Source organism: Eptesicus fuscus, chromosome 25, assembly GCF_027574615.1.
Source record: "Eptesicus fuscus isolate TK198812 chromosome 25, DD_ASM_mEF_20220401, whole genome shotgun sequence".
Taxonomy (NCBI): Eukaryota; Metazoa; Chordata; class Mammalia; order Chiroptera; family Vespertilionidae; genus Eptesicus; species Eptesicus fuscus.
Window position 1 is genome coordinate 8363649 of NC_072497.1, and position 18273 is coordinate 8381921.

The 18273-nt window shown below is 50.2% G+C and overlaps 1 protein-coding gene across 1 annotated transcript; it reads left to right on the top strand.

Moving 5' to 3' along the window:
- The first annotated feature begins 424 nt into the window (after nucleotides 1-424).
- On the top strand, nucleotides 425-17814 carry FAM174B (family with sequence similarity 174 member B). The gene is made up of 3 exons (XM_028132601.2): nucleotides 425-1023; nucleotides 10524-10655; nucleotides 17174-17814. The coding sequence occupies exons 1-3, from the start codon at nucleotides 707-709 to the stop codon at nucleotides 17175-17177; spliced, it is 453 nt and encodes a 150-aa protein (XP_027988402.2). The 5' UTR covers nucleotides 425-706; the 3' UTR covers nucleotides 17178-17814.
- Nucleotides 17815-18273: the final 459 nt, after the last annotated feature.

The window sequence follows — 18273 nt, forward strand, 5'->3', positions numbered from 1 at the left end:
GAGAGTTAGAAACATTGAGAGAGAAACATCATCAGCTGCCTCTTGCACACCCCCTACTGGGGATGTGTCCGCAACCAAGGTACATGCCCTTGACTGGAATCGAACCTGGGACCCTTCAGTTCCCCAGGCCGACGCTCTATCCACTGAGCGAAACCGGTCCCGGCAAGAACTTTTGACAGAAAGAGGGAAAACGGGGAGATACCGAAATGTGCAATGCATAGGGCGTGGTGCACCCCACTTCACTACAGGCGTCGGAGTCCCACCTGTGGAGTGGGGCTTACTTACCTCCAGATCACATAGTCTTGGATTCTTAGCCTGGCTCTCGGGGTCCTACATCAGCTACTAAATGAGAACAATAGAAATACTTGTCTCCTAAAGGGGCTGTAGGATTAAATGTTAGCCTGGCCGCCATTACTTCTTCCAGGGATTCTAGGTCCTCAGCGTGATCGGGGCCGCGCGTGAGCGAGCGGGGCGCAGCCCGCACCCCGGCTGGTGGCCTGCCCCGCCCACGTGGGGCCGCGGCCCGTCGAATGGCTCCGTGCAACGTGTTAGTGGCGGCAGCGGCGGCGGCGCGGGCTCTTCCGGGCGCCGCAGTTTCCTGCCAAACACCGCGCAGCCGCCTCGGCAGCGGGAGTCTGGGGTGCAGGCCTCGGCGCGGGTGCGGGACCCGGGCTCCGCTGCGCGCCCTGCCCCGCCCGCCTGCACCATGCGCGCCGCGCCGCTGCTGCCGCTGCTGCTCGCGCTCCTGGCCGCGCCCGCTGCCCGCGCGAGCCTAGCCCCGGTGGTCGCGGTGCCGCAGCCCCAGCACCCGCCGCCCGGCTCCCGGCCTGTGAACACCACCCGGACCGGGTCTGGGGAGGCGACGGTTACAGGCGGCGGCGGCAGCTCCAACAGCAGCGGCGACGCGCTGGTGACCCGCTTCTCCAGCCTGCTCCGCGACCTGCCCACGCTGAAGGCGGCCGTGATCGTGGCGTGCGCCTTCACCGCCTTCCTCATCGCCTGCCTGCTGCTGCGCGTCTTCAGGTGGGTCCCGTCGCCCCTTCCCTTCCCCCGCGGGTCCCCCTGCACCTCCTATTGGCCGTGACCGCGTCCGCGCCACCTGCGCGCACAGATGCTCCGAATGCGGGCTCGGCTCCACCTGGGCGCCCGCTGTGCTCCTACCCCGCTCCCTACGCCGCCCCGCGGTGGTGCGCTCGCCTGGTTTCCCTGGTAACATCTTAGGAAATTTCTCCTCTCTTAACTATATACATATAATATAAATATTGAATTCCCTTCAACTCTGTGAATGCAGAGCACCAACAACAGCGCTCCGATTTTTGATAATCTTACAAGGAATTTATTTTTATACCCGTTTCACAGATGAGGATAAATTCTCCTGCCAGGCACGGTGGCTTATCCAAGTAAACTCAGGGGTGGAGGTAGAATTTGCAGCCAGGTCTGTCTGACTTCAATCTTCTATCCTTTCTTTCCTCTGCGGCTCCCGCACCCCCAACCTGCCTTTTTTTTCCCTTTTCCTTCCTTGTGTCACTGAAGGAAGCAGTATCTAGCATATGGGGATGTCTGCAGGAGGCCTGTTGGGGGTGCGCTTTGCGCCCCAAGGATGCTTGGTGACTCCTGGTGGCCTTGGTACTTTCTGTTTGTGCGGGATTTGGACGACTTTACTGTGCTCCTACCTGACGGAGTTGGTTCAGATTCCATGGGCATAAGAGATCTTGGAGAGGCTTTTGTAGGTTGCTCAAGTTCAAGGAGAAAGTATCTGGGAAGTTGGGAAGGATGTCCAGGTGCCTGGAGTAGGCAGATGGAGAAGGCAGCAGTGGAGGCAAGGGGCATATTTCCCCCCCGTGCCTGGAAACCCTGTCTTTGAAGGAAAGGAAGCAAATGTGTCCTGTTACTCGGGCAGGCTGCTGGGTAATGTGGGTGTGTATGTGTGTGTATCATTACTCACGGCCAGTCCCTCCCCTTCCAGTGTACACAGTGTGCTGGGTGTTTGATCAGCTGTTGGAGGTTTGGGGCCAGGGGCTTGCCCTCCCCTGGGGAGCATTTTCAGCAGCAGGAGCAGAAACCAGACCCGGAGGGGGCGTTACTATAGGTTTGCAGTTGTGGTGTGACTTTGAGTCAAGGTGTTTCCTTGTGGATCTGTAGGATTACGTGGCAGTGACCTAAGAAAATGGAAAAGGGGGAACTGTGGCCCCCCGTCCACCCCACCATCCTGTGCCCTGGCTTTGGCCATGTTCCTCACAGTGCTGGGCCCCTCTGGACTCCGGCCTTCCCCACTGCCCATGCCTCTGCTGACAAACCTCCCTGCAGCCATCACCTGGGCATTGCACGCGGGGCCCTTAACAAACTGAAGCCAGCGCGCCTTGCGGCCATCAGCCATCCCGAGCCTCCTCTCTGTCATTTGCTCCTTTTCCTACACTCCATGGTGCTGGCTTGTGCGTTTCCACTCCTGGGCCGGCCATTTCTGCTTCACGCAGCCAACAAGGCCCGGCCCCATGGTTCTTCCCAGATGATAATCCTTACACTGGAATACTTTATGGCTGAACCACCTGAGGCCCTGGCTTCCTTTTCTGGCCTCCTCCAGTCCTAGCCTTCGTGCAGCCTCCATACAACCCTTCTCCTGCTGGGCTGGGGGGCTGGGTGTAGTGTCCAGCTCCCCCCGTACTTAGAGACAGCCCAGTGTCTCCATAGCCCTCCGGCCTGGCATCCAGTGACGCTCCGTCAGCCTGATTCCCTGATGGTTCAGGTGGAGTGAACGTTGATGCCTAGAGCAACTCTGAGCCTGGAGGTTGGAAACGTTTAGCTGCAAACAGGCCGCTGAGCCCAGAAGGCGGTGGCCTTTTCAGAAAGGCATTTGAACTATTTTGCCCGTCTGCTCCTTGTTATCCAGGAGTGGGAGCGAAAAGCAAGCAGCATGCGGCCAGATGTGAGGGCCCGGAGCGGGAGAGGGGAGGGAGAGCAGCATTCAGGCCGGGCCGGGATGGGTCCTCATTGGCTTGGGTGCGGAGTGTTGGGAGAAGGTTCCGGCTCCACAGAGAAGCCAGTGATGGACATGATCTGCCTTCTCTTCCCGAGAAGGTAGTCTTGGGGTGAGCTACCAGGTGGACAGGATGTAGACAGGAACTGGGTTCAGATGGAGACAGGAACTCATGGCATTTGCAGCTGGGAAGGGCCTGGCTGCTACCCAGTCCCCATGGGCTCCTTGGCACAGAGACAGTTGTATCTCCGGGTAGGGCGTGAGTCACCTGTGCGATTCTAGAACACTCTACACGTCTGTGGCTAAGGCATTGCTGTGCCCCATCACACTGCTTCGTGGTCTGGGCGTGACCTTTCCCCCTTTGGTCCGCTGCAGGCTCAGTCCACAGGTTCCAGAAGGCCTGCGCACTGGCTGGGCATCCCTCTCACCTGCCCCCCGCCCCAGCTTCTTAGCAGGCAGTTACCACTCCTGGCCATTCCGCCCCGTCACCCTGAGGCTGTCTCACCTGTGCCCCAGCCCTTCCACCCCCGGAAACTTCTCCACCTGCCAGCGCTTCTGCCCGCCCCGAATCCCTACTTTGTCTCTGAGCCGCAGCCCTTGTCTTCTGCCACCAGCCTTGTCCCTACTCCCACCACCGCCCCTCTGCTTAGCATGTGGGCGAGCTGGCTGTTCATGACCAGGGCCTTGCCTCCCTCCGGAGTCCCTTCTTGCTTCTGCCCGCTGTTCCAGCCCTTCAGGCCTGCGTGTCCTGCCCCACTCTGACCCTCTGCCTGGGGTCCCCTTCGCCAGCTCCTTGCTGTTTGCTCTCCGGCGTTGCCTCCTGCGAGAACCCTCCCCTTCCAGGGCCCACCAGTGCTCCCAGAGCACACTGGAGATTTGGGTTTCCTGCGGAGTCAGGAGTGTCACTAACATGTCCCTTTGCCACAGGAGGCTGAGGGCTCCCAAGGGCAGGCCTGGGCCTTCATCGTTGGTCTCTCTAACACCTACTGTGGCTCCAGGCACAAGCTGCCATCTCATAAAGATATTTTTAGCAAATGAATGTTGAACTTCTAAGTAGTTTGCATTTGCTGATGCTTCTCAGAATGTCCTCTCTAACTAGATGCTGATGCCAGAAACCTGTGAGGTAGCAATTTGTTTGAATGGCGGACTTTCCTTTTCGTAACGATGTAGATAAGGGAGGAAGGGTGTAGCATTTTTGTTTATAAAGTGGCAGTCCTGGCCTATTTGTCTGTTTTCCCTGAAGGAGTCACTTTGCCAGACAACAGAAAAAATGTGGATCCAAGGAAACTGTTAAAATTAGAAGCAAAGAATGTGTATTGCAGTGGGAAAAAAAATTTTAACCAAGCAATTCCATTCCTAAGGCACACACATTTTTCACTGTGATACAGAGTCTTTGCTACTAAATGTATTAATTAGGAGAGGAAGCAAGGATACATGGGCAATGGAATTCAGAGCAGTTGTGTTTGATGGCAAAAGGTTTAAATAGACCTAAGTTTGCAGCAATTGGGCATTGGTTAAAGAAATTATGGTAATCCCTACACTGGAATACTATATGGCTGTTAAAAACGATGGTGTTGCTACAATACTATATATTGTTGAATGGAACAGGTTATAAACCACATGTTTAGGATAGTTTGTTTAAATAAATTATGTATGTGAATGTGCAAAGAAATCTATGTACGTGTATGCATGGTACATGTGCATGTGTAGATTATTTATGACATCTTTATTATTCATGATACATTTCCACATTGAATTTCCTTAAAACGGACATCTATTCATTATTTCTCCCCGTCTGTACACTCAGCTCCCTGCTGCATCCCTGGATGTGTGCCCCTGAAGTCCTGTATAAGAGCATCGTCGTGTTCACCTATGAGTGGGATTTCCAGGTCCCGGGGTACACATGCTTGATGCGCTTGAGTCTACACTATTTTACCCTCCCATCTGCAGTGCCTGTGGGTGGGTTCTCAGGTTCCCCCATCATGTTCAACACATTAGTATCATCAGACTTGCTAAGGTTTTCCAACACAATGAGTGTGATTGGGTATCTCGTTGCTTTGTTTTGCATCTCCCCAGTTTCTGATGAGGCTGAGTAGCCGTCTCATCTCTCCCCATACTTATTAACCTTTTGCACTCGGATGTCGAGTGTGACGGTTATTGAATGTATCAATAATTTGAAATATAAAAAAATCCAAATAAATAAGTTTGTATGAAAAGAAACTCCAGTTTTTTATTCTACTGCCGCGCTTTGTAAAATCTGGGGTGTTTAAAAAATTAAATCCCGAGTAGAATAAAGGAATCGAGAAAAAAGCAAGTGAGTGCAAAGGGTTAATCCATCTGCAGAATCATTTAGACCTTTTTCCTCTATTTTAATCATTACGGAAAACTACTTTAAGATGAGACAAAATGGGAAGGAGGGACAGCAGTTTGAAGGCAGAGTGCCCTTCTGGCCAGAGTATGCCTGTGTACGTGTGCGTTTTGTACGTGCAGTTCTGCCCAGTTCACAGTGAAGCCATGTCGTTCCCCCAGCCCTCATGTCGTTCCTTGACATGCTTCTGAGAGCTGGAAGGGAAGCAACTAAGAGGCTGTGTCTAGTGAGTAGAAAATTTCCATTCCCCCATTTTGTTGTTGATGTTGTTAATCCTCATCTGAGGAGGTTTTTTCCAATGATTTTCAGAGAGAGTGGAAAGGAGTGAGGGAGGGGAAGAGAGACAGAGGAGAGAGAGAGAGAAACATCGATGTGAGAGAGACACATCAATTGATTGCCTTCCGTATGATCCCCTATTGGGGCCGGGGATCAAACCTGCCACCCAGGTACGTGCCATTGACCAGGAATCGAACCCGAGACCCTTCAGTGTATGGGCCAACGTTCTAACTACTGAGCAACACTGGCCAGGGCTGATCCCTCCAGTTTTTTATGTCAGAGCATCTGCTGGGGTAGCATGGATTCAGGAACAGCACATTCGCCAGTGGCCGCTGTACTCAGTACCTTTGGCCTCTTAGGTCTAACTTTACCCTCTGAGATCTGCGGGGATGGAACTCGGCTTTCCGGTGTCTTACAAAGACGGAGGAGACAAGTCACCACCTGAAACCACAACTTTCCTATCCTCCTGGGGAACCTTTCCCCGTCTTGGCGAGCCTCCCAGCTCTCCGGCTCCCGCCACGTTTCTCCCAGATCTCTGTTGGCTCCATGCCCAGCCACCTCTTATTTCAAAAGCTCTGTAAAATCTCTGATCCGAAAGGAGGGTTTGTTTTGGTGCTTCCTGGCGAATGGAGAGGAACACAGATTCTAGCTGAGCCGACATTGGCCAGCTGTCGCACATGCATCGGTGGCAAAGATGCACGCCACGGTGTCCTGCAGATGTTGGAAGCACGGAAGCCTCGTCATTTTACTCGGCCAGGTCTTTGAAAAGGAACGAAAACTTTCCTGCTTAGCCTGGAACTCCCAAATTTTCCCCAAGTTGTCTGTGTACTGACATTTGTAATAAGAATAAGAGTTAATATATGCATATATGTATAGCCCCTGGACACAGACAATAGTGTGGTGAAGGCCTGGGGGTGGAGCAGGTGGGGGGTGGAGAGAGTCAATGGGGGAAGAAAAAGGGACATCTGTAATACTTTCAACAGTGAAGATAAGTTAAAACAAATAATAAAAGTCAGGAGAAAATATAAAAGCTTAATACTGTTAAGATTTGGGGAAAGTTACCATTCTGAAGCGTTTTTTGTTATTGCTCATTAGCATATTAGTATTATTTTAATAAATTGGAGCTTTGGGCAGAGCCATGGTTGGAAGACTCAGTCCCTTTCTGTGACTTTGAGAGGAACTGTGGAGTTGGTTTGACATCAGGAGGCCATTTCTTAAGGAGGTCATTTTTGGTTGTTTGACTAAGATTTGAATTGGGGGAAAAGCTAGCCATGCAGCTGGACATCTGGGCTTGAGGTGGACAATTTGGGAGCTTCCTCTGAGAAGTAACTAGCCCTGAAGTGGGGGTAGTGGTGGCAAGAACTGACCGGTGCCAGGGACAAGTAGATGCCGAACGGATCACTTTTGCCGTGTGCCCCAAAGCACAGTGAGACCACGGTTTCCAGGCTGTGTCGGGTCCCCTGGGTCCACCAGAGAGTCCCTTGGTCATCTTGCCACTGCCCCTAGAGGCTGCCTTCTTCGCTCCAAGCCTGGCTTTCCTCAGCTGGCAGCGCACACACAGCGAAGTGGACCAGCCCTTGGCAAACACACTTGAGAGCTGGAGGAACAGGTCTCGGGCATTGCTATTGCCACATCTCATGTGGCTCCTCAAACAGGTCAACCCCGGGTATGATCATTTCATCTTAGAAGAACGAGAGGTAGTCTGGCCCTCAGGCGCTGAGAGAGGAAAAGAGAAACGGGTGGGAGCAGGTGGGGGCTGCCGGGGTATGGAGGAAAGCCCTATGCCTTGTAATTGAGCTTTACGTGGCTGCCTGGCCCGTGTTGTGTGATCCTACATGAAGCATGAGCTCTACTGAGCACACTGTGTGTTGTGTGATCCTACATGAAGCATGAGCCCTACTGAGCACACTGTGTGTTGTGTGATCCTACATGAAGCATGAGCCCTACTGGGCATACTGTGTGTTGTGTGATCCTACATGAAGCATGAGCTCTACTGAGCACACTGTGTGTTGTGTGATCCTACATGAAGTATGAGCCCTACCGGGCACACTGTGTGTTGTGTGATCCTACATGAAGCATGAGCCCTACTGGGCACACTGTGTGTTGTGTGATCCTACATGAAGCATGAGCCCTACTGGGCACACTGTGTGTTGTGTGATCCTACATGAAGCATGAGCCCTACTGGGCACACTGTGTGTTGTGTGATCCTACATGAAGCATGAGCCCTACTGGGCACACTGTGTGTTGTGTGATCCTACATGAAGCATGAGCCCTACTGGGCACACTGTGTGTTGTGTGATCCTACATGAAGCATGAGCCCTACTGGGCACACTGTGTGTTGTGTGATCCTACATGAAGCATGAGCCCTACTGGGCACACTGTGTGTTGTGTGCTAGACACAGGTGTTGGGGTCAATCAGCGAGGTAGCCCTTTGCTAATCCCGAGGGGACAGACAGTGCCCAAGAGGGGAGGGAACCACCTAGGGTGTATAAATAGCGGCGGGGACCTTGGCTGAACTTGTGTATCAGCCCCTCTCTCCGGCCTCATGGCTGTAGCTGAATTATTCAATGGCACTCAGGCTTGGCACGCATGACCAATACACCATGGCCAGGAAACGGAGTCAGAGGCTGCAAACCGATGGCCCCCAGATAAGTTTTTATGGTTTTGTTTTGATCTGCACAGGGATTTTAGCAAGGTAGCTGAGAACACTTAAAAATTGGGAGTCGCCTGCTTTTCTTGACAAGTGGAACTATCTGGAAACGCTCGGCCTCTCTCTGCCCCACGTGACAGTCAGGTGCGGAAGCTGGGTTTGTGGCACCGCCCTTCGTATCTCCTGGCCTCCAGGACGGGGAGTTGGCTGCCAGATGGCCAACGTCACCGTGTTTGTCCTAATGTTTATGCCACACCTGCCCGCTTCACTGGTTTCTGTGCTTATGGGGCTCTGGGGTTTGTGGGAGTCATTTCGCTTGACTGGGTGCTGGTGTTGGAGCAGAGGGGCCCCAGCATGGTGTGGAGGGGCCCCAGCATGGTGTGGAGGGGCAGCTCCAGGACAGGGGGGAGGGGTGGTGACGCTGCTGGGGGCACCTGGGAGGTCACAGACACCTGTGTTCATGGAGCCGTGTTGGATAGAGGTCGGGGTGAGTGACTTGCTCAGAGGAACTGAGACAAAGGAATTGCAGAGCCGAGATCTGAACCCCGATCTCTAGACGTGCCGTCTGTGGATCTGACCACCACACCCCCAAATTGGACTTCCAGTCACAACCCTGATGGGCTTGTTTAGTTTTGTTTCTCTCTGTGGGGAGGGCGAGGAAGGAAGGCCTCTCTCCGGTTGGTCAGCTGAGCGCCGCTCCCTTCGCCTCTGTCTGCGTGGACGGTGCCTGCCAGCGCTCCCTGGGAACCTGCGGCTCACCAGCTGTTGAGCGGGCCTTTGAGTAAACAACCCCCTGGCTTTAGGATTGCGTTTCGGAATAAAAGAATGCTGAACTTCTCCCCTGACTTGTTAGAAATGTGTGTTTTGGCTCCAGCGGAGGGACCCGTTGTCTCTTCTAGAACATCGCTGGTCTGGCCTGTTCCTGTGAAGGCCACGAGGACACTTACTGAAAACCGCCCGTTGCCATCACTTTGTTGAGGCCTCCTGGGGCAATGAGACCTTGTTCCAGGGGAGGAGAATTGTGGCATGGGGCCATATTGACTAGACTTGAAAAGGCAGGCCCTGGCTGGTTTGGCTCAGTGGATAGAGCTGTCGGCCTGTGGACTGAAGGGTCCCGGGTTCGATTCTGGTCAAGGGCACATGCACGGGTTGTGGGCTCGATCCCCAGTAGGGGGCATGCAGGAGACAGCCGATCAATGATTCTCTCTCTTCATTGGTGTTTCTATCTCTCTCTCCCTCTCCTTTCCTCTCTGAAATCAATGAAAATATATTAAAAAAAGAAAGAAAGAAAAAAAAAGAAAAGGCAGGACACCAGAGAAGGCAAGGCATTTGGGAAAGAGTCCAGATAGTGGAGAAATGAATGCAAAGGGCATCAGCAGTCATAACGGCAGCAGTGTTCCCAGTGGCATCCTGAGCGCTCAGCCATTCCCCGATAAACGCTGCCTCCTTCATGCAGAGAGACTGACGCTGGAGGACGCAGGCCTGGTCTCAGCACGTTCCCTGTGGCCTGCAGTGGTCCTCTATGCTTTCAGAGGTAAAAGCTTAGTGCTGTCACTCAGCAGCCTCATAAATCCTCCTGATGGAGCCAATATTGACTCCTTTTTACAAGTCCCGGCCGTATCGGAGAGGCTGCAGCTCTTCTGTCTGCTGGTTACATTTACTCACAGTCATCTTGCAAAGAGCCTCCTGTGTGTAGGCCTGTTACATGCATCATCTCATGTCATCCCCCTCGCCTGTGAGGGACACATATTATTCTTATCCCATTTTATTTATGCGGAGAGGGAGGCTTAGGGAGTTGAACTCACTTGCCCATCACCACACGGGTAGAAAGTGGCCAGGCTCTGACCCAAATCCCACCCGATGGCCCATAGGGCAGTCCTCTTAATGCCAGCTTGTGCCCTCTGTGCTTGGAGCAGTGACCTTCCAATGCCACAGGGCCGGGCAGGGGATGAGGGGCGAGGGAATGGGGTGCTTCATGCCCGTGCAAGTGCAGAGCTGCATCCCGCCCTCACTGAACATTTTGGTCTTTTGTGCATCATGGATTTCCTTTTATTCCTCTTGGTTCCTGGGTTTTCCAGTGCTCAGGGCAGCTCTGATCATCGCTGTTTTGTGGGTGAGGACCACAAGGGTTACCGAGGTCCCATGGCTGAAAGTGCAGGAGCCGGGGTATCCGCCAGGGCCTGGGACCCAGGCTGGGGACAGGGCGTGGTTTGCCTCGGGATGGTGGGGTCCTCAGGAATGCCCCTCTCTTTCAGGTCCGGAAAGAGGTTGAAGAAGACCCGCAAGTATGACATCATCACCACCCCGGCTGAGCGCGTGGAAATGGCCCCGCTGAATGAAGAGGATGATGAGGATGAAGACTCCACAGTATTTGACATCAAATACAGGTGCGGGTGGGGACGGCAGCTGCCCTGGGCTCCCGGGCTTGGGCGGTGAGAGGGTTCACCTTTGAAAACCCCACAAGGCCAGGCGTGCGTCCTTGTTCTCTGTTCAAGTGTTTGACCGTGGGATGTGCTGCTTATGGGGGGAGCTGCTCTGATCTCTACATGGCACCCAGAAAGCCAACAGGGAATCCTTACAGATAAATGGTTATTCCTCACTTTCCCCAAATGTGAGCACTGAAAAGTCAGGAGGTGAGGGAGGATTGAATTTCAGACAGGAAGTTGGCCATGTGCTGGCTGTGCGGGGCTTGGTTTGAGCAGTCCCATCTGCCAGTCACCGTGAACACAAATGGAGATTTCTCAGCCTCTTAAATGGATTCCCGAGAGCATGGGGTGGGAATGGGGGCTACTCCTTGCATGGACTTCACTGATGAGATCCCAAGCCAGGTGCGCGTCCTCAAGGCGGCCTGTAGCAAAGTCGGAATGATGTGGTGACTTCAGGGGTACAGTATGGTTTTCGGATCCTTTGGAGATAGACTTCAGCTATGTAGGATTCTCAGAGTGGGAGCTGGGGGTGAATGTAGTCTAGACATGAGTGCTCAGGGGTCTAGGGAGGGGATGTTGCTTGCCCTAGGTCTCAGTTATCAGTGGCAAAGGTGAGACATAAATCCAGGCTGGACCCAATCTTGAGCCCCGCTTCCCCCAGGGCTTTCCAGAGAAACAGAGACAATAATCTTATATCTATATATAGAAAGAGATTTATTATGGAGGCCCAAGAACCAGGAGAGCCCAAGGTGTAAGTTCCAGTCCTAGGGCAGGAGAAGACCAATGTCCCACCTCAAAAAATAGTCAGGTAGAGAGAGCGAATTCTCCTCACTCAGCCTTTTGCTCCATTCAGGCCTCCAGCGGATTAGGCGAGGCCTGCCTGCAGTGGGGAGGGCAGTCTGCCTTCCTAGGGCTGTGGATGTAGTTGTTCATCTCACCCAGAACACCCTCCGAGGCATGCCCGGAGTACTGTGCGAGCAGATATCTGGGCACCGTGTGACCTAGTCACGTGGACACAGGGAATTGACCATCACACACAGCTTTCCCACACCTGGCAGGGAAGTCGCCCACACCTCCCTGCCTTCTCCCTGGCACTACTTAGCCCTTGGCCCTCCTGACTCAGCAAAACAATGTGTGGGATTCTGTTTAGAGCTGTATGGACTCGATTGATCAGTTTAGGGAAAATCAGCCCTTTTATGTTGACTTTTCCAGTTCATGAACATGAAATGACTTTCCTTTTTTTTTTTTAGATATTTTCAAAAATGTCTTTCAGTACTTTCAGAAATTTGTCCATAAATGTATTACACGTTTTTATTCGGTATTCTCAGGTATTTTATATTTTGAGACATATCTGCTTTAAAAATACTATTTTCTTAGACTCTATGTCTAAAAAAACGACTGTATTACCATATTCACATACATTACTGATATTGGAAATAGTTTGTCAATGAATCCCACCTAGGAAACAGAAACAAAGCACCGATTGGTTATAGATAGCAGAGAGGGGAACAAATCATTAGCTAGAACTTACATTTTTGGTGAAGAGCAGCATCCTTTGAGAAGAATAAGTAATATTTATACTACAAAATAATATACACGTAAGAAAGTTAGTGATTGTGCTGATTTTATTGCTAAGCCATTTTAGTGATTGTACTGATTTTATTGCTAAGCCATTTTATCTGCACATTCAATGCATAGAAATAACTCATAATGTGAAGAAAACTGTGTCCTCCTCATTAGTCACAATAAAAAGGGTCTGCTGCACCCGCAGGCCAGTGGGTAGGGTACAATAAGAGCACTTGATGGTTTAAGTGGACCAACGTGCTGTTTTGATTCTGAGCCACTGAATAAAATAATTTCATCCATATTTGGTGACCAAAACCACTTTGTGGGCACTGTGATACACTGAGCCATTTTTGTGGTAGCCTGAGATCTCACTAAGTAAGAAAAAATCCTCAACAAAGAAATAAAGTAATCAGTCTGTCCAGAAATTCTATATGCAGGCTCTTTCTTGAGTGTAAGTTGGAAAAGGGGGCCCTTTCTTGAGTACATGGATACAAGTAGTATTGTCGTCTAAAGACTGGTAGTCAGTCTAGCCTGGCTGGTGTGGCTCAGTGGTTGAGCATTGGCCCATGAACTAGGAGTTCATGGTTAGATTCCAGTCAGGGCACTTGCTCAGGTTTCGGGCTCAATCCCCTGTGGGGCACGTGCAGGAGACAGCTGATTAGTGATTCTCTCTCATCATTGATGTTTCTCCCCCTCTCCTCTTTCTGAAATAAATAAAAACTGCTATGCTATTTGGTTATCTTTGCCAGGAATAGCCTGATACATTCTTTGTGGAAAGATTTAAAAAAACTGTTGATGTTCAGTTCTTTGAACAGTTATAGGACTATCTAGTCTTTATTTTTTCTTGGGTCAGTTCTGATGGGTTGGATTTTGTTCTTTCATCTAAGTTTTCAAATGTGTTGTCCTAAAGTTGTTCACAATGTTTTCTTTCTTTTTTAAAAAATAAGTTTTTATTTTGTTTTATTGATTTTTAGAGAGAGAGAGGAAGGAGAGGGAGAGAGAGATGGAAACATCGATGAGAGAGAAACATCCACCTGCTGTCTCCTGTACGTCCCTACTAGGAACTGAGCCCACAGCCTTGGCATGTGCCCTGACTGGGAATGGAACCAGTGACCTCTTGGTGTGTGGGTTGACGCTCAACCACTGAGCCACACCGGCTGGGCACACAACATTTTCTTATTCTCATCTTTTTAATCTTTGTAACGTGTGGTCATGGTCCCTTTATATCCTTAACATTGATTACAATTGCCTTTTCTCCTTTCTCTTAATCCAGCTTGCTGGAAGTTTAATTTTATTCATCTATACAGAGAACAAACTGCAGCTTCTTTGATCCTCTTTAATATATTGCCATTTTCAATTGATTTCTGCTTCTCTTCCTTAAGCTTTCTTTGGGTGTGTTCTGTTCTTTTCCCTAACTTCTGTTGAATATTTAGTCATTCATTCTCAGCCGTCTTTCCTGGAATGTTTATTCTGTAACTTTATCTACTCTAGCTGCCTCCCACAGGCTTTCCTTATCATGGCTGGGCACTACCCTGCCTCCCTGGTGTTGGGAAGAAGTGGACTTCAAGTAGTTCACGTTAGAAGTCTGTGCTGTTCCTGGTTGAAGTAATAGCCAGATGTCAGTGAACTTGAAGTGAATCACTTAGACACAAGACCGCTCTAGTGCTCAGGCTCAAAGACAACTGACCATTTAGAGAGACTGCTTAGCAGTGGTTCTCAACCTTCCTAATGCCGCGACCCTTTAATACAGCTCCTCATGTGTGGTGACCCCCAACCATAAAATTATTTTCGTTGCTACTTCATAACTGTAATTTTGCTACTGTTATGAATCGTAATGTAAATATCTGTGTTTTCTTTTTTTTTAAAAATATATTTTATTGATTTTTTACAGAGAGGAAGAGAGAGGGATAGAGAGTTAGAAACATCGATGAGAGAGAAACATCGATCAGCTGCCTCTTGCACACCCCCTACTGGGGATGTGCCCGCAACCAAGGTACATGCCTTGACCAGAATCGAACCCGGGACCCTTGAGTCCGCAGGCCGATGCTCTATCCACTGAGCCAAACCGGTTTCAGCAAATATCTGTGTTTTCTGATGGTCTTAGGCGACCCTGCTGTAGAGCCTAAGACCATCGGAAAACGCAGATATTTACATTACGATTCATAACAGTAGCAAAATAACTGTGGATAGAGTTATCCTCTTGTGGATAGAGCTGCCTGTGGGAATTTAATTAGAAACTGATAAGATTTCCGTTGCTATGAAGTAGCAACGAAAATAATTTTATGGTTGGGGGTCCCCACAACATGAGGAACTATATTAAAGGGTCGCGGCATTAGAAAGGTTGAGAACCACTGGCTTAGAGGCCTTCCTTATCACAGGTGTAGTCTGTGGTATAGGTATTCCAGATAAGAAAAAGCGGAAATAAAATTACCTGTAATCTCACTGCTTCACAACAACCACTAGAGTGTGTGTGAGTACCTACGTGGAATTTTCTTTTCTACAGAAATAGGACCATGTAACATATGCTGTTTTGGAACATCTTTCATCTGAACAGCATTCACTCCACGAACAACTTTTCAGGTCAATTTTTTGAAAAGAACACGAATTTCAGGGGCAGTTTTATGTTCAGTTTAGTGGTTTTGAGACCTTCCTTGTCTACACGTGATCATGTGTTCACAGCTCTTGTCTTTTATCTGGGAAATAGTACATTTAAATCGGATGTGGCTGGATTGTAACCTTGGGTGATTTCATGAGTGAATTTGAAGAGGAAGGTCATGTTTTTGGTGCCAGGGCAGCCAGGCAGTACCTGGCTCTTGCCGTTATACGCGTGTAGTCCTGATGATATCTCGAGACTTAGCTCCGGCAGCCTCAGCCAGGCAGGAAATGGAGAGAAGGCAGGCAGGCGAGGCTGCAGCAGCCTCCTTTTTAGGCTCCCATCCCTGGGATGTTATAATCCATGGGATAAGACCTCCAAAGTGTAGGGCCAGAGTGCTGCTGGTGGTGGGGGGACCTGTAAAAATGAGATTCCAATTCTACTTAAGAAGGCTAATTATGCCCAGTTGGTGTGGCCCAGTGTTTGAGCATCAACCTATGAACCAGGAGGTCACGGTTCAATTCCCGGTCAGGGCACATGCCCGGGTTGCAGGCTCCATCCCCAGTAGGGGGCGTGCAGGAGGCAGCCGATCCACGATTCTCTCTCATCATTGATGCTTCTCTCTCTCTCTCTCCTCCTCTCCCTTTCTCTCTGAAATCAATAAAAATATATTTTAAAAAGCTAATTAAAAAAGAAGAAACGGTGGCTATGCAGAGTACAGAGAGAACCTGGAGGTTTTGAAATGGCTCCATATTTATTTCAAAAGATGACCGAATCCTGGTTGCACGTGTTTTGAGCTTGATTGGCCTCCCATACAGTTGTGGCCGATGCTTTGGGTCCATCTGCATCCCTGGCTTATTACAGGAGACTTTTGTGACACCCTCTGGGCGTCCCCTAATTCAAGGCAGATGCCGCTGTTCTCCCGCTTGTCTGGTCGGTGGCATCGGCAGGGTGACAAGTGCTGCCCAAAGGTACGGTGCCTCGAGAACACGCTGCTCCTGCCAGCCCTGCCTCCCCCCAGGAGGAAAAAATGTGGCCTGTGGGGGTGCAGGTACGTATTCTCCAATCGCCTGCCTCCCACCTCTTGTGGATTGAGCTGCGTGTGGGAATTTAATTAGAAACTATAAGATTTCCATTGCATCACTGGAGGCCATGCCTGGCATCTTGTCTTTGGAACAAAGGGCATTTGGTGGCTGTCGGTGACAAGGGGACCCTGGAGACTAGGCTGGGAGTAGGAGAAAACAGACTTGACTTGCTTATTCCTTGACTGAGGCCCGGGGTTCAGGTGCAAAGCACACTCTTGAGTGGTTGGGCTCGAAGGCCCTTGTGCCAACCTCATTTTCTGAGGATGGGAACGAAACTCTTCAGAACATTAGTGTGTGGACTGTAGAGGCGATGGATAGCGTGAGCTTCTGAGGCCTGGAAGGAGTCGGAGACTCCCCGCAGATGCTGGGGCATCCGACCTGGGCCTGCAGCAGCATCAGGGGCACCCCCAAACCAGTTGGAATAAAGCTCTGCCAGCCCTGCTCCTTGCAGAAGGCTGAGCGCGTGTGTTAAAAGTGGGCATCTCACGGGGCAATTTTTTCCCCATTAAATGTATTTTATTTTATTTTAAATTTCTTTATTGATTAAGTTATTACATACATGTCCTTATCCCCCCATTAGCCTCCTCATCACCCCCCCCTACTCATGCCCTCACCCCGCTGTTGTCTGTGTCCATTGGTTAGGCCTATATGCATCTCCCTTACCCCCACCCTCCCCTACCTTCCGGGGCAATTTTGTTTGAAAAGCAATATTGGCACTTGGGGGGCAGTTCTCAGTTGCGGTATCACACATCTTAAAACCATTTGAGCTTTATGTCTGTAAGGAGCGAGCCTATGCGAACAGGAAGTCTGTGTGGCAATGAAATTTACTGCTAAGTGAGTCTGACTTATTCAGTTCTTGCCTACATACACATGCAGTTTATAGTGCTGCTTAAGAATCTAGGTGCGTAAAAAAAAGGAGAGAAAACCCAGCATTTATATTTTTTGCTGAGCTCTGGCATAAACAGCTCTAGAAGTACTAGGAAGGAGGAATACAAAGAGAAAAGAGGTTGTGGGCTAGGGGGTCCGTGTGGGGAACTAAGAAAGGATGCTGAGCTGGGATCTGAGGGAAGGGGAGGCCTTACTTGGAGGAATGGAGTGCGCCTTGCAGACAGCAGCACGTTCAAAGGTCCTGTGGTTGGGGAGTGTGACAACAGGATGGAGACTGTTTAGAGAGGAGTCAGAATGGGCCTGGGGCTCTGCAGGAAGGCACTGACTCACTCTTCCTCTTCTTTTAGGTAAAGCCTGTTTTCCAGCGTGTTGGCATCCTGTGGAAAGCTGGTCAGCTGCGCCTGGGCGGGAAGGATCTGGAAGCCGTCTTGTCCGAGGTGTTGAAACCAAAACAAACGTTATTTATGAAACTCGGGCACATTTGTGTGTGTCGAACGTCTGCTCAGAATGTCATCGCAGGAGAACCACCTCTCCCATCCTCTGGACACCACTTTAAAATGTTCCCTTTCTCCGCCGCAAGAGGGCTTCTGCCTTGCCAAGGGGCACAGGGTAGAAACACATTGACTTAAAGCAACTGTCGACAAAAGTAGGAGAGATCAGAAGTTATGAAGAACCTCAAGAAGGACCTCCACCTGTGTAGTGAGGATTTCTGACATTCTGCTCTCCTGCATCTGGGACGTTCGAGATGTCTAACCCTTTGGACTTTTGGGTTTGGTCAGGTGCTGGCCTTACGTTGGGAATGGCTGTGTGAGAGTTCAGAGTGCAAGTCCTTGGAGCTGGTCAGCCCGTAGCAGAAGTGTATATTAGTACGTGTTTGTGGCTCCTTTTCTTTTTCTTCTTTTGTTTAAAGGGTTCAGCAGAACTGGGCATGCCTAGTTCATAAAGGATGTTGAATATCAGGGAAAAAATATATGTGTATATGTGTGTACCGCTAAAATAATTTTTTTTCTTTTTCTTTTTTTAAAAAAATAATTTCTTGTCTGAAGGAAAAAGAATGCACGAGAGGTAGCCTTTGGTTAGTAACATCCTGTGTGTCTCTGCCCTGTCATAGTTCTTACATTGTCGGTCTCACACATCTAATTTTAAAGTATCTCTGTGGTCATTTAAACGCATGGTGGTTTGGTTGGCTGAGAAAGCTGGACTAGAAACCCACTGACTCGGGGTGCCACAGGTATGGGTCAGGGGTTCGGGTAGCTTCTGGAAGCAGGGACTTGGGTTGACTTCTCAGGTTGATCGGGGGTTCCCGTTTCACTGTTTCCCAGGGTGGATGCTCCTTCTAAAGTCGGACTGGCAGTGCCTTTGGGGCCCGGGGACTCTGTTCTCCCTGCAAACGTGTTTTGTACTTTAAAAAAAAAGCTCTTTCCTGCAGGGTTTGTGTATTTGCCTG